This window comes from Erpetoichthys calabaricus, chromosome 10 (assembly GCF_900747795.2).
Source record: "Erpetoichthys calabaricus chromosome 10, fErpCal1.3, whole genome shotgun sequence".
Taxonomy (NCBI): domain Eukaryota; kingdom Metazoa; phylum Chordata; class Cladistia; order Polypteriformes; family Polypteridae; genus Erpetoichthys; species Erpetoichthys calabaricus.
In genome coordinates this window covers 104,127,290-104,150,314 of record NC_041403.2, presented here as the reverse complement: position 1 = coordinate 104,150,314, position 23,025 = coordinate 104,127,290, and the positions used below count along the sequence as shown (strand labels likewise).

The following is a 23,025-nucleotide window of genomic DNA, read 5'->3' as shown; positions in this document are numbered from 1 at the left end:
GAGGGGAATGGCTTCTCATCTTGAACAGAACCTCAACAAGAACCAAAGGGGCTTTCAATAGTCTTACATTTCCAGCATCTACGTGATTCTTGCTTAAATGCTTCCCTGATTTGTGTATTCATTTCTGTTGAGATCCTTTACTTAACCTTAATGTTTTGTCACATTAACTTTATACTTTAGGGTAAATAACTGCTATACATATTAATTATCTGCTCACTATGCGATAGTCTCCTCATAAATACATTCTATCTTTTCATATGTTATGGCTTTTATTCACATATGCAGTGCTTTTCTTCATAATTAAATGCTACTTTGCACGTCAAATTGGATTAAATCAATTTCAAAATGTTATGTTTTATGTTACTTTCATATTAATGTATGTCAAATGTATTTCGTAAAAGCATAAATATTTAGTTGCCAGAACTTCTGACCTGCCTCTTTTATGAGTCTCATAGGCTTGATAGCTAGGCCTTTTATTTGCGACATGAAAATATCAAAAAGCATTATGTTTACAGTCACACAGATGTTATGCTCGAGTCCCTTCAGTGTGCCTCTCTCCTATTAGCCATTCAGTCTCCATGAATATCCCGGTTATTATTAATTTATTTATTTATTTTAAATCAAATCCATCCACTTTCTAGACCCATCAGAAGGTGGCAGGAAGCCAGAGTCTATCCTGCCAACATCAAGCACAAAGCAGGATTCAACCGTGCAGTAGATGGGGCACCAGCTTACTATTTCAAAAATTATGTTCTATAATGTTCTATAATGAACATTTTATTCATTATAGAGTCTGTTAGATTATTTGTTTCATTTAATGATTAGTCCATCGCAGGAATGACCTACAGGGTTGTAATTTGGCTTACCTGCTCAGACTTTGTAACTAGAATAATTTTTATTTGAACTATGCATGAAGAGTATTATTCTGTTATCAACAATTCAGCATGAGAATGACAGCTCATTAAATGCTGAACTATCCACAAGCTTTCAAACAATCTTCTTGTATTTACCATTTTAAATGGAATCACATTCCACAGTTAATGGCATAGGAATCTGTTAAGTTGGAAAGATACCAACTGACATTGAGCCACCGTACCTGATGTCTAAAATCAACCCACACATCTTCAGATGTCTCAGAACATCTGAGTGATTTATGCCTCTGAGGAAAGCATGTGAATCTTTCCCAAAGACAAGGACACGAGTATTGCAAGTGTGTGTGTGTGCATAATGATAACCTGTGATGGACTGAAGTCCTGTCCAGATTTCAGCCTTGGCCTTCAATGCTCCAGATGTTGCGAAGAAGTGAGAACATCATTTGTGCAGTCCCACCTGAAAAAGAAGATCACCTGCAGTAAAACTCCTTGACAGGATTTTTGCCCCCAGACCCTGTGACTAAAGAGGTGGAAGAATGATACATGAGACAGGGAATAGGAGAAGAACCTGTGTTGTGGCCTCAACACTCCAACATTCAAATGGTTGCACATTGTATTCGACTTGTGTTTGTTGTGCCTTATTAGGTGATGTTCTTTGCCCCTAAAATGTCTTACAAGAGGCTGGCACAGTTCAGATTAACATTTTTTGTTATTTTTTTTATAGGAGAAATATATCTGCTCTATACATTGTTTCACTCGAAGTCATGCCGTTTGTATGTATGACTATCAAGGATTTGTTAGATTAACAATCATACATAAAATGTCCATAAAATGAATAAAAACTGACAAATTCCACGGAAATATTCCACCAAAATGCAAATCATGAAAAGTATCTTATTAGGTGAGTTTGCTAGAATCCTTAAGGTCACACATTTCATGACAAGCCTACACTGACCGTGTCCATGTTCTCAGATTTTCATTTTTACCATTCACATGCTTAAATATTAATCCTTCATTAAACAGTTTAATGACACAAAAACACACTGAGAAAATGGTTTCAGACCACAGTGTTGGTAGGTTGTACCTCTCATCTCTAATCCTGTTATAAAAAAGGACAATTCGGAAAGCGGTGGATGGATGTCATGTATTTATTTATTTTTTGATTGCTATAAAAATGTTGGATAGGGAGACATCTACCCACTTTTCCTGGTTTTGTTAGTTCCTGGCTGATTGGTGCTTTTATTTTTCTCTTTTTAGAGCTCTAGCATATTCTCTAAGTGTTTGTGGGGTTTAATTATTAAAAGAACTATATCAGTTTACTTCATTTAGTTGTGCAATTTGTTGCATGCTATACAAGGGGTTGCCAGGTAGGAAAGAATGGTACTGCAAAGGAACAGAGTCCAGAAAGACGCTAAAGGAAAGAAAAGTGCAGCCTGAGGGGAATGTGGTAAAGTCCCCTAAGATGCTATAGGTGCCAGGTGATGAGAGACCCTCCACTGACTGTGAGAAACAGGATCAAGAAGGTAAGCAGGATCTTTGAATACTTCGTTCTTAGCAGAAAGCAAGATATATGGTCTCTGGTTGAGACAAAAGTGGAAAAAATCTGTCTTATAAAAGTGGAAATGGAAAAAAGTTGGTTGTTTCTCTCCACACAGTAGCAACACAGGATCCCAAAGTGGACAAATTGGGACCATGTTGCCCTTTTAATTGAGGCAAGTCAGAAGATGGCTCAGATAACCGGGCCTTTAAGGGCTGTGGAAGGTGATGGAGTACAGTGGTGCTAGGAGCTGCCAGAGGGCACTATGGCTTTGGACCCTAGAAGTGATTCCAGGCTTAGATTCATGCATGTGAACAGAGGAGAGGATTTGATGTTTTCCCAAGTCCAGTGAATCAAGAGATGAGTAAGTGAACAGGCTAACGTTTAGACCGAAGACTGTCCAGTTTAAAGAGACAAGAGAGCATAAGGAGTGCTTTCGCTCTTTAGGTGGACCACCTCACTAGGTAGACCAGGGTTCAAAATCAGTTCAGGCGGGCCCAGAGAGACTGCAAAGTTTATTGCTCAGTTCATTTTGTACTTTTCATTCTCCATGTGTTTATCTCTATCCTCTCTGTTTTATTCAAAATCTCTCCATTTTTTAAAATCATTTTGACCTCCTTGACACTGTTCTGGTTGTGAGCTGCTGTTACTCTCCAAAGTTAACCTTCCTTTTGATTTAAATTCCCGTGTGCATTGTAAAATGCTATATGATGAAATGTTGTGTGAAATGTTCAAGATAAAAGAAAGTTTGATTATTATAATGAGTGTATTTTGAAATTTATACATGAACAGAGTGATTTAAAGGTCATAGCCCTGAACTTTGTAATTACTGTATAAACAGGGACATGAGTAGAAACTAATTGGCATAGTGCCTGTAAATATAACATAATAGGCCAAGGAAAAACAATATACTATATGATAACTACAAATGAACATCTGGCAAAAGGCAGTTATGCTTTAGCTAATATCCCTGCTGTTAAAAAGAACAAATTAATGAATTCATTATTGAATGTATTTCCACAATAGGTGACATTTTCCTTGCATATAAATTCTTCATATTTTGTCAGACTGTATCAACTTAGTCAAGGTTACTTGCAGCTTTACTTGTTCTGTATGTGTCACTAATTACAATGTGCTTATATTTCCAATTCTGTCTTTGAATGCTCGAATGACAAGACTTCTATTAGACATCTGGACTTCTTATAGGCATCTATACTATTATATTGTATTAAGGATTACTTGTGTTCTGCTTTGTGTATTGTATTGCATTTACCCTCTTCTTTTAGACACCCACTGCACTCCCAAACTACCTGGAAATGGGTCACTCTTTGAACTGCCTTTCCCAAGGTTTCTTCCATTTTTTGCCTACTAGGGTTGTTTTGGGGTGTTTTTCCTTGTCTTCTTAGAGAGTCAAAGCTGGGGACTGTCAAAAGGCCGGGCCTGTTAAAGCCCAATGCAGCATGTCTTGTGTGATTTTGGGCTGTACAAAAATAAATTGTATTGTATTGTATTGTACTTCGACTCACTGACTTTAGGTACATCATGCAGAATGAAAAGTCGCTAGAAAAGGACATCAGTTATTAGAGCCATGGATGCCCAACTATGAAGTCTCAGCCAGCTGACAGGAGACAGGATGCTTTTCAGGGTGACTATCCATAGAGTATCCGTGAGTCGACATTGACTCAATAGCACCCAACTAACAAACTAACATTCCTTACCATCATTCTTAAATGAATATACATTTTTTAAAATACACTTTCTGTTGTATATAAATACTCAAGGCATTAATCGGTTCAGTATATATGGAGTACTGTATATATTTTTCTTTTACTTGTTCATTTGTCCTATAAGATTTTGTTATTGTTTTCATATATTTTTACAATTAGTGCTTATTTTAAAGTGCACAGTTCCAAGTTAAATTTATTTGCATATTTTTACAAAGCATTATTTTTGATAAGAATGAGATAAAATAAAAATAAATGTTATTCTAATAAAGCCAATCTATTCTCACAGCTCCACAAAACTGCTTTGGAGTTACATCATGTTGGACTTCAGAAGCTCTATGAAGTACAATCCAAAGTCCTTTTCATGGTATGAAGGACCCCAAAGGCTTGGCAATTAATTATTAGCATCTCAAGTTGCACTCACAGCTGCAGTGGAAGAATCAGGAAATCCCGACCTGGATTAAGAAGAAATGTTGTAATTTTATAAAGAAGGCTAACATTTGCCTATTCATGTTATCCGTCATTCCACCTCCCGCCCACACAACCACACACACCAATGTGATCTCACGGTGGTGGCACTCTTCAAGGGTTTGTTTCTTCTAACTGCATTTCACAACACATTACTTCACATGCATGTCCATCTTCATACACTATTTTTTTTTTGGCTTTTAGCCAAAACATTTACCAATAGCCTTTGTAGTTGGTCTCATTTCTTAAAAGAGGTTTTTATTAAGAAATTGCAAATTAACATTTCTTGGAAAAAGAAACAACTATAATCCTTGGTTAATAAGTGACACCATTATCCTTATAGTTATTATAGACATTACATGATAAAAGCAATTGTGTTTCACCTAAATTGAGTTTACGCTGGCTGAACACCCTACAGTACACTATCTAGCGAGAACATCGTTTCCTATTATACTTAGCAGCCTGATGTGAAAGCAGATGCTGCTCTCATGTGGTTATGTATACAACACTTTGAAATGTAGCACTAATCGGCCTGGGTGCTGTACAGCAGATGTATTACATTTTAATGAACAGTATGTGCATCAAGGAAAGATAAATTGTCATTTAACTCTTAAAGTAATCGTTGGCTTTATGTTCCTCCATTTTATTACTTCATTGTAATTTCCACAGATTCACAACTTTAGACTTTCTGTAGATTTCAGCTGGCAACCAATGTTCCACCTGCCAAGGTTATTATAGTTTTGCCTTTTTATATTAGTTTTTATTTCTATATTTTTTCTGAACTTACTTGGAAATTCAGTTTAGTTTTAGTTTTCCTTCATCATGTATTTTTAGTTTTAGTTTAGTTTTTATTTCACAAAGACATTTCTATTTTATTTTTATATCTATTAGTTTCAGTTTTAGTGTTAGTAATTATGGCATGGAGCTCCTATGGAGTTTAGTTTTGTGTCACAATCAGACAGAACTGTACACTTAACAGATTTGGATGCAAGTTTAATGTTAGTGGAAGCTTACTACACTACATGGTTTACTATATGGTTTTGTTTTTGTCTGATAAAAACAAGCATAATCAAAACAAGATACTGAATATGAACAATTTTACACAATTTTATAATTTTTTAAATATATTCTCATGAAAATCACAGGGGCTTAGGAAGAACAGGGCTCTTAGACTTGAATGAGTGTGCAGACCCCACCTAGCTGTATTGAGGGAAACAAGGAAAAACAAGCATGTAGTGTCAAGGTTAGGGGCAGTGAGTCTTGAATAGACCACCATAAAGGATAGTAAACCCATAATGAGCAGAGCGAGAGCAGGTAATAGGAGTACGGACAGGCATAAAACGACAGAGACAGCATCTGAGATTAAGAACAATATATACATTATCTAAACCTGTTTATCCAGAGCAGGATTGCAGTAAACCATGGAGCCTACCGCAGCAGGTTTGGATGTAAGGCAGGAAAAATCCCTGGTATGCAATATGTATGATATGGCTGATGTTAAGAACAAAAAGAATATGATATTTCAACTATCTATTTTGAGAGAGAGAGAAAAACATTGAAAAAAGGGAGACACATTTTAAAATTTAATTCTGCTAATGGATTTCACAATATCAGGTATTTTGAGTTGTGAATATGAACTAAAAAAGATAAATTAATAAATATAGAATAAATACAAAGACCTATTAGTATGTTTAGTTTTTCATCACTTGGCAGACTCTCTTTGCCTACCTACCTTTGTTTGTATCGCTTCATTGTTAAATGATGTTTTTAAAGCAAAAGTGATTGGTCAGCAACAATATGCTGATCTTGTATGATGACCTAGTCAGTCTCTCGATCAGCGCCATTTTATTTTCAAAAGCCAGAAGTGGCCTCCCCTCAACTTTCTTGTATACTCAGATATCCATCCATCCATTTTCCAACCCGCTGAATCCGAACACAGGGTCACGGGGGTCTGCTGGAGCCAATCCCAGCCAACACAGGGCACAAGGCAGGAACCAATCCTGGGCAGGGTGCCAACCCACCGCAGGACACACACAAACACACCCACACCAAGCACACACTAGGGCCAATTTAGAATCGCCAATCCACCTAACCTGCATGTCTTTGGACTGTGGGAGGAAACCAGAGTGCCCGGAGGAAACCCACGCAGACACGGGGAGAACATGCAAACTCCACGCAGGGAGGACCCGGGAAGTGAACCCAGGTCCCCAGATCTCCCAACTGCGAGGCAGCAGCGCTACCCACTGTGCCACCGTGCCTCCCATACTCAGATATGGGGATGGATATTTTAGCAGTAAACCGCAAGACAATGATTATATTTTTATATTATCTACGTTAAGGAATCATCAACAACAAATCAAATCAAATTAATAATATATTGAACAATAATTATAAAAGTAAAGTTGAATAAATCGGACTCAGCTGCATGAATAAAAAAAAACTGAGTATGTGTTCAGGTAAAGTACCACTTCCGTGTGATGGATTTGGCCCAAAAGTTAATACAGATCTACAATTGTGGTGTAGCAACCACATGCCGAATTTCATCCATCTATCTAGTTGCGTTTTTTGAGTTATCATGTTTATACACACACAGACACACACACACTATTCCAAAAAACTGTATTTTTGGACTCTGGGAGGTCAATAACGTCAAGATTCATCAAAATATCGAGGTCGAATGTTTTCATGTAAAAACGATTTTTCCTGTGAGAAGTGGCAGGTGAATTGCTGTCAACAAAAAGCAATCACCTGAGAAATAAACTGAAATGTCCATATGGTAAACATTTTGATGACCAGCACATTCTGATTTCAGCCATTTGAATTACATCTTGATATACAACAAGCGCAAAGAAAGGCAGCACGTAAATCACTTTCTATTTCACATGCTTTACACATCCACATTCAGCTTGCTCTGTCACCGCAAATGCTGTGTGAACACCCACCTCCGTCACCAGCTGCCGTTCACTGGATGAATATGTGCGGGCGGCTCGTGGTGGATGACTTTCTGTTTTAGAGTTAAAACTTACAAGGGTTAAAGACTAACGGCAAGAATATTCATTCAGAAACAAAAACTAAAAATATTTTAGTAAATTATTATTTTATTTCAGTTAGTCTTTTCAGCTACTTTAATAGTTTTGTTTAGCTTTACTTTTTCATTTTGGTTTTGTTAATTATTTTATTTCAGTTTATGAAAAAGTTTTTTTAATAATAGTTTCAGTTTAGATTTTAGTTTTCGTTAACTATAATAACTTTGCCACCTGCACAGTGTGTTGTCTTCTTCTTCTTCTTTTGGCTGTTCCCATTAGGGGTTGCCACAGCGGATCATCTTCTTCCATATCTTTCTGTCCTCTGCATCTTGTTCTGTTACACCCATCACCTGCATGTCCTCTCTCACCACATCCATAAACCTTCTCTTAGGCCTTCCTCTTTTTCTCTTCCCTGGCAGCTCTATCCTTAGCATCCTTCTCCCAATATACCCAGCATCTCTCCTCTGCACATATCCAAACCAGCGCAATCTCACCTCTCTGACTTTGTCTCCCAACCGTCCAACTTGAACTGACCCTTTAATGTACTCATTTCTAATCCTATCCATCCTCGTCACACCCAATGCAAATTTTAGCATCTTTAACTCTGCTGCCTCCAGCTTTGTCTCCTGCTTTCTGGTCAGTGCCACCGTCTCCAACCATCTCCACTGTTTTTTGTATCAGTAAGGTGCTGCTGGAGTATGTGAATTTCCCCTTGGGATTAATAAAGTATCTATCTATCTATCTATCTATCTATCTATCTATCTATCTATCTATCTATCTATCTATCTATCTATCTATCTATCTATCTATCTATCTATCTATCTATCTATCTATCTATCTATCTATCTATCTATCTATCTATCTATCTATCTATCCTGCCAAAGTGAAGCAATTATAATAATACATTTGTCTTAAAGCTCTTCAGTGGATTTTTTGACAATTGTATTTCCCATTTTTAGAGCAATGAGGAGGCATTTTTCTTGACACAGAGTCAATCTCACATCTGTGCCAAAGGGGCTTCTGGCTGTGAGTCTTCCTGACAGGCTTTATACCCCCACTTTCCACTGGCCGATACTAGGTATGGATTAGTACCAATATAGTACAATCATTGAGCTAAGTGCAGGCTATACTGACCAATACTATGTATGGATTAAGCTCTCTAATGACATTCTGCTGCCTTCTATCAGATTGGAACAGTGTGCTAGTTTTAAACACTAACCTTTAGTTATAGCCATTAGGGTATTACAGGTGCCTAAAAAGAGTTTTCACCCTTTGTTATTTAGAACTTGTACCTGTATGCTAAACATACGTACAAATAATATGCTCACAAATCACAGTATTACACAGATATTGTTTTGGTTACAATGCATAGCACATCAATTAATATTACTGTGTAAAGCAGAACAATATACAAAGCATTTGGATATTATTTTTGAGTGATAAATTCAGTAGCACTAAATTAGTAATTCCTGTGTTGCAACTTCTTTGTAATTAGCCCTTTTCACAAATTTCGGAAATGACACATCAATGGGTAAATCCACTTCCTGTAAGTTAGCCAGCAATGGATCGCGTTTCCTTTCATTTCCAAAAATCGAGAGTGGTCTCCCCTCGACTTTCTTGTATACTCAGATATGGGGATGGATATTTAAGGAGTAACCCGCAAGACAATGATTATATTTTTATATTATGTCTATTAAAGAACAATCAACAACAAATCAAATCCAATTAATAATATATTGAACAATTATCTATCTATCTATCATAGCTGGTCTCATTACTGTCCTGTAGACCTTCCCTTTCACTCTTGCTGATACTCATCTGTCACAAATTACTCCTGACACTCTTCTCCACCCATTTCACCCTGACTGAACTTTCTTTTTCATCTCTCTTCCACAATCCCCATTACTCTGTATTGTTGATCCCAAGTATTTAAACTCATCCACCTTCACCAACTCTACTCCCTGCATCCTCGCCATTCCACTGACCTCCCTCTCATTTACAAACATATATTCTGTCTTGTTCCTATTGACCTTCATACCACTCCTCTCTAGTGCATATCTCCACCTCTCCAGGGTCTCCTCAACCTGCTCCCTACTATCGGTACAGATCACAATGTCATCAGCAAACATCATAGTTCATGGGCACTCCTGTCTAATATCTCCTGTCAACCTGTCCATCACCATTGCAAATAAGAACGGGCTCAGAGCCGATTCCTGATATAATCCCACCTTCACCTTGAATGCATCCGCCACTCTTACCGCAGACCTCCACGGTCACACTTCCCTCATACATATCCTGTAGAACTCTTATATACTTCTCTGCCACTCCTAACTTCTTCATACAATACCACAGCTCCTATCGAGGCACCCTGTCATATGCCTTCTCACGGGCAAAACAAAGACGCAATGCAACTCCTTCTGGCCTTCTCTATACTTCTCTATCAACAATGTGTTGTAATATTCAAAAAAAAAATCAAAAAGGATCTCATGTGACTGTATATGATCATATGTTGCAGGAGGCATTTTAATGGAGATTTGACGAGAAAGTGGAATGATGAAGAAAAAGGAGAAGTGTGTCGAAAAGGCAACCACACCCAGTGAGCTGTTTAAAAATTCAAATAGTAAAATGGAGTGGCAGATGTTATTTCACTCTAACTAGGCTATTACAATCTGGAAGGCCTTCTTCTTGCCATCTGCAGTACACAGAAGAATATGTGAAGTACTTTGTCTAAAAGAACCTACTTACCCTTCCTCTTGTAAATTATAGTGAGTAGACAAAGCTGGAGAGGTGAGATTGCTTTGGTTTGGACATGTGGATAGGAGAGATGCTGGGTATATTGGGAGAAGGATTCTAGGGATAGAGCTGCCAAACAAGAGGAAAAGCAGGAAGTCCCCAGAGAAGGTTTATGGATGTGGTGAGAGAAGACATGCAGGTGGTGGGTGTGACAAGGCAAGATGTAGAGGACAGGAAGATATGGAAAAAGATGATCCACTGTGGCAACCCCTAAGCAGAAGAATGGCATGATCATACATGGAAGACAGCAGAATGAAGCTATCAGGATCCGCTCTTCCTCTGCATTCACAATGCGTCTCAAGTGTCCTGTGATTTCTTACAACTAAATGAAAATTTAGAATGCTGCATCAGTGAAAATGTAGAAAAACTATCTGAGGTAAGGAAGCTGTTACTGCTAGCTAGCATCACTACCAGACCACCAGTGAAGGCTCTGTCTTGTAAGACTTCAAGAGACATCATGAAGTGGACCAGATTCAGAGTGCACACCCATTTGTAGATGTTTGATTGCAGAAGGATACAAGTTAATCTTGCCATTTGTGCATTATCCTACCCAACAGACAACACAGAACTGTGGTGCAGGAGTGAAGTTATGAATCCCCCCCCACACCCAGAAGCCAGGTCACTCCGTATTGTTTTTATTTTATTTTGGTTTGATCATCAATAAACCCAGGTGCTTCCTGGAACGCCTTGATGCTTGTCCACTCGATTGTTCACTGCTATGGCAGACAAACATGCTACTGCTAACTGCACAAGGATCCATTTTCTGTCCTGGGGTTATGGGGAGCCACTGACTGCAAAGTGTACCAGCAAATATACAGCATTTTTTTCTTTTACTGGGCAGATAAAGAAGTATGTCCTGCACCTCAGTATCCAGTGGATACTACAGACATTATTAGTGGTCTGTAGAGGGTGCTATTGAGCCAAAGTCAAACTTTGCTTGTGAGGCAAAATAAAAAGTCAAAAGAAAATCTGTTGCTTTACATGAGAGCTTTAAAAAGTCACTAAGTAAGTATGTCTGTTATCTCCACATCCATCAGACTACATATGCTCTATGTGCTAGCTTACAACTGCTTTCTTTTTTGTGATATCATGCCGCAGCATCTGTATTTATATAAAGCAAATTTTTTATATGCATTATATATGTGTGTGCACTGAAGTATATGTCAGCGTGGAATAATTCATTTGCATTAAATCAACTTGGCTGTTGCCAGCTATGAGGACAGTTCAGTCGGCAGTAATCCCACCACAATACATTCTGGAAGTAGCAATGGTTTCTCAAAAATAACACCTCAGCTACTTTGGGTCCACATCCCCTACCCTGGGTGTTTGTTTGGAATTAGTTGACGTCTCTGCAATATACGCCTCTTTATTTATGCTAGGCACAAGCACAAAAAGACATTAAGAGAATTTGCAAACTCCACACAGATTTGACCAAGCAGTCTCCTAAGATGACAGGATGCTTCGATATCTTTGAGATAAAGTGGCATCTGTATTGTTATGCTCTTGTTAGGCTACTGTATCAAAATTACTAACAAAAGATTAGAAAACATCACCCAGTCAGCATTGTCCTACTAATTTTCTTTACATACAAGAACCAACCTATACAGTTAATTTTACTCTGTTACTTGTTTTTTAAAGAACATAACTAAAAGTAATGAGAAATATGGACTTTTTGATTATTTGTATTGTTTTAAGTTTAAATGCTAATATTGCTTTTTATTATTACTAGTTAAACATGTGGACCTACATATGGTCATAAAACTGAATTACTAAAAAAGGCCAGATATAAACAACAGTAAACTCTCTGTTTACAAACATAAGAATGCACACTTGATTATGAATTCAGAACACATCTGTACCGTGTCCTGGGGTATTATCAAGAGATGGGCTTTAATTACAAAGCACTGTTCTGCCCACCAGTAAAGTGGCTACCAGATGGCAGCAATCCAAATTGTTTTGAATTTCCAGAACATATCAAATCATAAACTTTCAATTAAGAACAAGATCAAGATTCTAGACCCATTAGTTTATGAGTAATTGTGTTACAGACAGAAGACAGACATTAGCATTATATAAATATATATATCTTATATCTAAACATCTACGTGTGGAAGTGTGTGTGTCTGTCCAGCCCGGAAGTGAGAAGTGGAGTTGGGGTAAGGGCTTCACCTCCGAGGATATGCAAGCGAGGCCAGCACGTTGGCAAAGTGAAACCTCCAAAGAAGGAGTCACTCCCTTAGCCGCTAAAGAGAAGCGAGGCAAGCACATCAGCAAAACAAAACCTCCGAAGAAACTTTCAATTACCTGACATCTCGACATTTCATTTTTTTTCTGACGATTTCAATAGTTCTAGGACCCCATGCTTTTTACAGCATGGGCTTACGCAGCTAGTATATATATATAAATAATTTTATCAGATGCTAATGGTTTAACAAGTATGAATCTGTGGAACTTTTTTGGGAGCAGGCCCTATGTGTACTGAATCATTAAAAGCAACTGAGCCTTGCTTTCATCTCAAGTCTTAAGGCAAGCCATTTTAATTAAATATTAATTGGGTAGTGCTGAGCAACTGAACAGCAGTCTTTTCACCTGCAGTCAATAGTAATCTGTCAAATGTTGACCCTACGTTTGAAATCCCATTAGGTCTTTTATTGTGGGAAAAACAGAATCCTCGCACAAACCCTTTGTGGCTGTTTAGCTAGTGACCCTTGTAAAGGGGAGGTGATAAGTGCCTCTAGGATCATTTGGATTTAAATCCATTTTTATTGCTAATTGTCTGCTCTCTGGTAGACTGTTTAACTTACTTCCACATTCATAAGCGGAGAAGATGACAATTTTTTTAATCCATATTTTTCCACCAGGAAGCAAGAATAGATTGAAGCAAAATGGTATCCAACACTGTTAAAGAGAGAGCAATAGATTCTCATAGAGTTAATAACTGGTTGTAATCCTCAGGCAGTAGTCTTTTTGGCAATTACATCATTACTTCTAATTAATAACTTAATTATGGTGAAGCTCATGTACTCTGCAAATGCAATAACACCAACATTTACACAGTGGTCTGTGTTTTAATGCCTGTAGGGCATGATATCTCTGCTGTGATTTACTCCCTCACAATACAGTACAACACAAAACACAGAACAGAACACAGAAGGCATGGCTGTGGCTACTTTCTGCAGATGGCAGTGCTCACATCTTCAAGGACTATTTGATTTCCAGGCAAACAGGTATATCTACAGAAGAGCATACACGCTAGCTGAAGAGCTGCTTTCAAAGTTCTGACATCTGGACACACAGGACTTAAAGTGTCAGAGAAAACAGAGGCGGAAGCAGCAACTCCTTTCTTGGACTTCCATACTAATTTACTGGGTTAGAATTGTTTTCAATGAAAATATCTATCTATCTATCTATCTATCTATCTATCTATCTATCTATCTATCTATCTATCTATCTATCTATCTATCTATCTATCTATCTATTATACAGTGTCTTTCATATCTGTCTATCTAATATTTCACATTAATCTATCTATGCAAGAAACTGGGACAGGAAAGTTAACAAAGGTTTTACGGTTAAAAATGTAGCTGTTCATTAAAGAATGTAGAACTAATTTAATAAAATTAATATTACTCAGCTTATCAAATGTCTCATTCATCCAGAATAATAATCTGCTACAAGTTTAGTACATCATAATGGGGAGTTTTGAGAAGGGCGAGAGCACCAATCTTGGTATGCATACAGTATGTTTTATAATAATAAATAATAATTAATAATAATTCATTACATTTATATAGCGCTTTTCTCAGTACTCAAAGCGCTATCCACACAGGGAGGAACTGGGAAGCTTATATATTAATGGCCTCACACTGGAATGATTTAACTTCAAAACCAATGCTGGCTTTAATAACTGAGCACTTATTAATGACAGATTAAAGATACTCTGGAATAAATGATGGTCCTTAGTTAAAAATGTTAACATCCATCTTCTAAACCCACTTAATCAGGTTTGTAGCCATGCTGGAGCCTATCCCAGCCAGCATTCGGTACAAGGCAGCAATAATCCCTGAATGAGGCACCAGTCCATCACAGGGTGAACACACACACACGGACCACTTCAGCGTTGCCAATGCACCTAATTGGCATATCTTTGGACTGTGAGAAGAAACTGGAGCACATGAAAGAAACACAGTGTAGACTCTGGGAGAACATGTAAACTCCACACAAAGAAGCACCAAGAACATGAACCCTGGTCTGTTTGCTGCAAGGCAGCAGCACTACTACTGCAGCGCTGTGCCACCATAGGTGTTAACATAGTAGCGATTTGTAACGTAGTTCCAAATATGCACGTTTCTCAGTAAGTCTCCTTCATGTAGAACTACAATGAATCAGTAAAAGTGCAGTATGCACATAAGGATGAAAACACTGCTGGAAAAACTGATTTAATTTGAGGGTGCTGCACCCATTTTTTAAAATCGTCATTAAGGTGTCATCGGCTGAAAGTGGATATGTCATCCTGCACAACAAGTACACTATGAGACATGCCTCCCAGTGTCTGGATTTGATCTCACTCATGCTTGCCTTGTGAAATGTGCTTTCATAAATTCTGTCATAGCAAATCAGGAGACCCTTTGTATGACAGAGGGAGAGAGCGGATGCACATAAAATAACATTTACTTGACTGCTATAGAATTCCATTCATTGTGTCTAAGGGGTTATTTATTTTCAATACATATATATCATAATTTATATTTCTCCTTATAATGAATGCTATCTGAATGTGCCTAACAGAGATATTGAGCCCAGGTGAATCTTACAAAATGCATTAACCAGCCTTGGGAGGAGTGAGTATATGAGATAAAGCCTAGAATAATATTAAATGTGCTAAACATAAGCACGCTTTTTAAAAATGTCATTCTTGCAGTAAGATGCTGACTTAGAGTTCAATTGAGGGTGGCAAAAAATACAGAAAATGAGGGGTTAAATGGTCAAGAAGGAATCAAACAATCACATGTGTAACAAGGGATCAGCCATTCTAAATAAAGGTGCACATGCAAAGATGTATTCAAAGCATAGCAGTGCTCCGGAGGAAAATCCTTTCTAGTATCTGGAACTCGTCTTTCCCTTTCCCTTTCCTTTTCTCTTTTCTGCTCATGCCCTACGTTTCATTGAGTTTGAGCCCAAATCCCATGGGACCAATGCAAGTTTTCAGTCCAGCGTGTCAGTCAGGGCTGACCTGGTGATCAAACCCAGATTTCAACAGTAACCATAAGACTGCCCAAGATCAACACAGGAACTTGGGGCGAACGGCAGAGCTGCTATGAAACGCCAGCCTTGTTCTCTGATTTGCTGTGTGCTGAGGAGATTGTAATCTTTGCTTTGAAAATATATATAAAAAAAAAACTGAACTGACAGTACAGTATCTTTCATGTTATTTTTTAAGAGTAATAGATAAAAAATACTTAAAAGTCTAGCAACAGAAAATCAGTTACATTTTTGAGGAAGGGAGGGTGATATTGGTCCTCATAAAAAAGCTTTTTGGACTTGCATCTCATCATTTTGATTCAGATAATCTTGACTTTTATGGTGTCTGTTCTGCCTCATTAAGCAAAACTACCACTAGAAATATACAAAATAAGTGACCTGGAGAGCCAATGTACTTGCTTCATTGCAAACATTTCAAAAGAAAAAGTACTCGGTACTAAAACAACAGCATAGCAGAGCAACTGGAACATTTATCAATATGAAATTGTTTACTTTATTTGCCGTTTGCGAAGGATTTCAAATGGGCTCATCCACCCTGGGAGAGCGAGAGAGAAAGAGAGAGAGCGAGTGAGCGAGAGAAAAAGAGAGAGAAGGGCAGTCAAGTCACAGTCCCACTACTTCTACCCTCAAAAATAACACACAAAACATTCCATTCTCAAACCCACTTAATCCATTTCATGGCTGCATGGGCCACAGCCTAACATGGCAGAGCTGGGTGCAAGGCAGGAACTAACACTGGACAGGAGTCCGTTATTTACAGGGTTCACTCAAACACAGCACACACACAATCACACATCCACACACTCAGGCACAATTGGAATTGCAAAATGAACCTAATTGGCATGTTTTTAGGGAATTAAGAGGAAAACCCAAAACGATACAGGCAAAATGTGGCAATGTCTGGGAAAGGGGTTTGAATCCAGGAGCACAATACTATCATGCGTACTATAGATGGCCAGAGTCTATCCTGACAGCATAAGGCACAAGGCAGGAAACTTCCCTGGACAGCATTTTAGTTCATTGCTAAGGCCATTCAGGCAGACAATGATGCAACTGTATGGCCACTTTTTAGAAAACCCAATTTACCTAAAGCACATATATTTGGGGTGTGGAAGGAAAACTGTGTTTGTGTGTGTGTGTATTTATATAGATATACATTAAATATGTTTGTGTGTGTATGTATATGTTATGTACACACACACATATGTATGCACGCACCCACTTGTATCCTATATATGTTTCATACTCCATGCACAATATAACTTTTAATCTTATTTACAAATAAGAAACAAGGGCATATATTAACTGTTACTCACTTTAGTATAAAATCTAGATTTAATTTAATTAATTTGTTTCACAGAATAATTTTAATGTTAAGATTCAAGTGTATTCATTTTATCAAATAAACAAAAATATTTTTGTTTGTTATAGTTATTTGCATGTATACTGGATATCATGCACATAAATCAGTGTAAAACTCTTGCAGAAAGTTAAAGTCTATCCCAAAAGCATCATGCACAGGGCAGAAGCCAGCCCTTGATGGTGCGCCAGTCCATTGTGGTTCAGTCACTGCCATCAGCACAATTTAAAGCAATGCATTAGCTTAAAATGTACCTTTAAGATGTTGGAGAACAAGAAGCATAGGTACAAGGACAACATAATTATACTGTGAGACTGCAGTTCTACCCACTGTGCCACAATACTCAACTCAAACCAACATGTTACCATCCATCCAATTTCTTCACCTGCTTATCAAGGGCAGGATGGCAGGTAAGCTCGAGCCTATTCTAGCATGCATAAAGGAGCAAGGCAGGAACAATCTTTGGATAGGTCGCCACTATTACTAATCATTTAATCTATCTATCCATCCATTTTCTAAACAAGCAGCAGTATTTTCAAGGGAAAAAAACAACCATATGAAGGACCACTTTTACCATAATAAACCTCACAAGTCATTTTCTGGATTCAATAAAGAAGCTGTTGTCTTTAGGGAAATGAAGGGAACTTGGGGGGAACATAAATACTCAGCCTAGAAGTGATTTCAGCTGGGAATCAAACTCTGCTCCGAGTGCATATATTTATAAATGTTAATCTCTTACCCTGCTCTTAGTTGCAGTAAGCCCTAACTAGATTAAAGAAGGTTGGTTGTTTGAAATTATACTGTATACATGCAAGGGCGGCACGGTGGCGCAGTGGGTAGCGCTGCTGCCTCGCAATTAGGAGACCTGGGTTCGTTTCCCAGGTCCTCCCTGTGTGGAGTTTGCATGTTCTCCCAGTGTCTGCGTGGGTTTCCTCCGGGTACTCCGGTTTCCTCCCACAGTCCAAAGACATGCAAGTTTGGTTCACTGGCGATTCTAAATTGTCCCTAGTGTGTGTGTGTGTGCCCTGTGGTGGGCTGGTGCCCTGCCTGGTGTTTGTTTCCTGCCTTGCGCCCTGTGTTGGCTGGGATTGGCTCTGGCGGACCCCCGTGACCCTGTAGTTAGGATATAGCGAGTTGGATAATGGATGGATGGATGGATGTATACATGCATAAATTAAAGTATAAAACCTACTAATCTTATGTGGTATTGTAGGAGGTGGGTGGTAGAGAGTACCCAAGCCAGCACTGAGCACTAAGTGCATGCAGATAGGGGGAGAATGTCCAAACTTCACACCTTGATTGGCCATGGGATTCAAGCTCGTGATTCTGGATCTGAAAGGCAGCAGCGCCAACCACAGCATGGGGAACAACTAAAGAATGTTCAGATATGTGGCAGCTCCTCATTAACGTCACCCTCCACTTGTGCTCTTCTTTACATTCAGTGAACAGGCACTTTTGCTTGCCTGTTTACAATACTCATTCTTGCTGCCTACCAAATGAAGAAGGTGGTCTGATTATTAATATACACTGTTTTTTTACTTATTAAGTTATAGTGTTTGTATTGAGCTGATACTTAAACTGAATGCATTAAAACGAAAAAGAAGGAGTCTGAATGAATGATCCTTTTTTTTCAAATCTTGCCTTATAGACACTGTAGTTCTTGTGAAGGAAGCTCTAAACTTTCACGGAGAATCAAGGCTCCTCTAGTCTTGGCTGAAAGTGTTTTTTTTCATAGAGTGTAACATACGTTTGTAATAATTAAACTGCACCGCGGGGTAATATGATCCATTCACAAAATGAGCTCTTGAGTGATGGTCTGTTAGCTCAATCTGTTCTTCTTTATAGGAAAAATGTCTTCCTAAAAGTAGAGCCAATGAGCATTTGTTATTATTCAAGGTGACAACAGTCAATATGCAGAACTATGAACAGAATGCAGTGCTCCAAGTGCTGTGTAACACTCCTGTCACGAGCCTTATAAATCAACGTCCTCATAAAAGTCTCTGCCCAGGGCTAAGTGAATATTCTTTGAGGTCTAGCATCACATTTTGTTTGTCTCTTTAATTTGTCTGAATCAAAACGGGACTACTACTGTACATGCCGTAAATTCAGGCTTGACCCAGACAAATTCATGTCAGGGTGCTACTAGGAAGACTCCTAAGAGGATTAGTGTGATTAACATGGGATAACTGAAACTGTAAACACTTGAACAAAATAGCTGCTGTACTGATACAAAGCCCAATTCTTTTCGTCCTTGGACAGCACTGCTGCACCGGCTCTATAAATCCGATGAACAAAGGTGGGTTCTGACCCACGCTGTGTGGCATCTGTCAGGCTAATTTTCTAACCGCCACTGTCATTCGTTAAAGAAACTGTGCCTATTGGAAAACAGCAGATGTAAAGTGACATCTACAGATGACTTGTTTCAGGGATGCAGCTTACAAGGCTCGGTTTATTACTGTTTGCAATTAACTAGCCTACAGAGCTGCACAGATTTATTAATATAAGACCATAATAGTAAAAAACACTGGATTCACATTAATAATCCTGGTTAGATAGATAGATAGATAGATAGATAGATAGATAGATAGATAGATAGATAGATAGATAGATAGATAGATAGATAGATAGATAGATAGATAGATAGATAGATAGATACTTTATTAATATTTCCAAGGGGAAATTCACATACTCCAGCAGCAGCATACTGATAAAGAACAATATTAAATTAAAGAGTGATAACAATGCAGGTATACAGACAGACAATAAGTTTGTATAATTTTAACGTTTAACAGTTTAAAAAAAGCAACGTAAAGTAACAGTTTAAATAATAGAAACTGCTTTGCACATCATGATTCCAACAGGTCATGTTACCGCTGTTCACATTTCTTGATCTAACTTGACTTCTGAAGCAAAGCCGCTTGGCTGCCCTCCACCATCAGAACAAGTGCCAGTGATGTGCAGGAAATCCCGAGGGCTCACATTTGTGTAGAATGAGCAAAAGCTGTCAGAAGTAAATTTCACACGGCTATACTTACTTGTGTCGGCTCATAGGCTTCCCAGCATGGTAGTGTGGGGTGGATCCTGAAGTGTACAAGTTGTACCTGTAAGGATTATTATAGAAGGTACCCTTAGATTCACTGAAAGTGGCAAAAAATCCAAGAAGAACTGAGTTAGTCACTAGAAAAAAAAGCCTGGATTTCATGTTTGTGTGCCAAGCCTTGTCCCAGAAGCAAGACGCTGGAATTTCAACCAAAAAAAAAAAAAACAAAACTTTTCAAGTTCAGAGTTTTCGCTGCTGGATTTAAAAAAGTTCAAAAATCCTTAGGCAAGATAAAAGGTAAGTCTCCAGCTGTCTTACTTCCCTCTTCTGGTCGGTGGGCTGTCTGTCAGAGCTTCAGCAGCCTTAGTAAGAGGTGGGAGAACAGAGGCTGCAACATCTGTACTGTCTGCTTCCACCCAGGAGAGAGTCCATGAGCCTAAAGAGTGAGAAGGGACACACTGAGCAGGACTGGCAGAGAGAGAGAGAGTGAGGAAGAGAAATAGATAGGGAGAGAGAGACTGGCAGGGAGGGCGAGAGAGAAGAGCAGGGGGGAGAGAGAGAGAGAGAGAGAGAGAGAGAGAGAGGGAGAGAGAATCACTACTTCTGTTGCCACTGCTGCTGCAGACCTGCTAACGGGGCCCTTCTAACCCAAATCTGATCTCCTCCAAGCACCGGCCTGCTGATCTCCCCTCTTGAAATGGGGGCAGGCAGTCAAACCCCTCACATTTGCATATCCCGCCCCAGCAGGGTCCTTGAAATGTCATCCACCAGAGCACTCCAATTAGGAATTAAAAAAAACACTTCCAACAGTCAGCCAGAGAAAATACTCTGAAAGCGCCTGTGCGCTGCAGCCCTCTGCTGCTCTTTCTTTCGTAGCTTTGACTTCAGTTTAGCAGTTGAAATGCAATGCAAATACATGGCTTTGGTGGGGCTGTGACACTGCAGCAAGTGAAACACACAGCAGGTCGGCCAGTATGGCAAACCTGTGTTATGCTGAAGCTGGCTAGCCACTTTCTACATTTCTGGGGTTATTTTATGAGCTATTAAAAAAAAAAAAAAAGCATTCCACGTGTGGCATGGGAGGATATTTTCATTATGTGACCTCTGGCTAATAAAACCTAAACCGCAGCAGGACAGTAATTGAATTCTCATTCATGTGAGGAATTACTGTAAAGGCATTATCTTGTGCAGCCAAGTCTGTCCAGGCGGGTCAGTGACTGCAGCAGCGGGCTCCTTTATTTGTTCTTTCATTTCCTATTGCATCCAGCTTCTGTAGCCAGGTGCTCCTACTTCATTTTATCTAATGGCCTATGAAACACACACTTTGATGGGATAGCCACGCACTTGATTGATTTTTCATTCTTCCATTAATAGCTGCATTATATCAATTATTATCATTTTTTAAACAAAACCCAGTTAAAGGAGTGAATGGGAGTAAATAACTCAACTACAAGTTACATTTTGTTTGAGGTTTTCTTTGAATTTAAAGACCTGGAAGGATGAAGAAGGGCAATCATCTACTTTCTTTTTATTTTTCTTTCCATTGCATCCCATCCACACCTATAATAAATAAATCTCAACTTTTGTCTAAATGTACAGTATATACTTACATGGTTGCTTTAGCATAGCTGCTACCTTCAGGTTTCACTTATTATTATTAAGTCAAATATTGTGTCTCAGTAAACAACAACAAAAAAAATAACCACCAGGGATGTGCCTTGTTACTTCTTTCACTTTCTTACAGGAAACTTTGAAGTTAAACTAATTTATAGACCTATATAAAATTGACCAATATAAACAAGTTATTTTGTGTCTCTTATTTAAATGAAACTACATAGTTAACACATCTGAAAAGCTCATTGCAGCTTTAAGAGCACAATTAATTAGAAAAAGCTGCTCATATTTGTGTACTCTCTTCAAAATCATTAATAGGAACAGTTGTCCTGTGTCTAAATTCTAATAGGATGTGCACGCTACTCTTGGTTATCATTGCTTGTATTTTTATGTATCCATCTGTTCATTTTCTGAGTAGTTTTTATAGTTAGAGGATCTCAAGGTGCCAAAGCCTATCCAAGTAACATCAGACTAAAGACAATGGTGAGTGCTGGACAGGATACCAATGACATTGCAGGACACACTCAGCCACTCACATGGGTCAGTTTACAGTTCCTCATCCAAAACTGCCTTTAATTTGAGGTTCAAATGTACCTGCTCAGAGAAAGTTTCAGTTCCACTCAGACCAAGACCAGGCTGAGATTCACGTTCTAGATCCATGAAGCAGTATGGAAGCAGCATTAGCATTAAGTACTTTCTTTCTTTCTTTCTTTCTTTCTTTCTTTCTTTCTTTCTTTCTTTCTTTCTTTCTTTCTTTCTTTCTTTCTTTCTTTCTTTCTTTCTTTCTTTCTTTCTTTCTTTCTTTCTTTCTTTCTTTCTTTGTCTTATAAAAGTCTCCCTTATGCTTACTTATGGCTTGAATTTTTCAGTAGAATAAAAGCCAGAAGCCAAGATTTGTGCCTTGATTCTTAAAAATATTTAATAGTACTACACATTATCATTATTTCCTGGTGTAATATACTTACCAGAATTAGAATATCCTTTTAACAGTATTATCATATAAGACTTAAATAGAATACACCCTACAGCATTAATATAAAATTGGATAGAAGATCACTATGACCAAGGGTGATTTGGCAGGCACATTTCTTACATTCACAACTTCCACTAGATGGCCCCACTTTGTGCTTTCCTTGATGATGGGTTAATCAGTTATTTGAGCAACAAGCTGTGCTACCCATCTAAGAGGGGTTGAAATCAGAATATTCAAAGTAGATATCAGCATTCATGTTTGCAGTGCACCATCTATTGAAGTGTATTTTTCACGGTTGTGATGCCTCATCTGTTGTCATTTGTTATAAGCCATTGGGTATGGTATTCATAAAAGCA

The 23,025-nt window shown here is 38.4% G+C and overlaps 1 protein-coding gene and 1 long non-coding RNA gene across 4 annotated transcripts in view; both read right to left on the bottom strand.

Moving 5' to 3' along the window:
• LOC114659283 (EMILIN-3) overlaps positions 1 to 21,023 on the bottom strand; it is a 32,200-nt gene extending 11,177 nt beyond the window's left edge. The window contains exon 1 of the mRNA XM_028811687.2: positions 20,078 to 21,023. Within this exon, the coding sequence (XP_028667520.1) occupies positions 20,078 to 20,244 (167 nt within the window). The 5' untranslated portion in view covers positions 20,245 to 21,023. The remainder of the gene's footprint in view (positions 1 to 20,077) is intronic.
• Positions 1 to 23,025, bottom strand: part of LOC114658556 (uncharacterized) — a 375,841-nt gene that overhangs the window by 76,930 nt on the left and 275,886 nt on the right. The gene's annotated exons all lie outside the window — the stretch shown is intronic.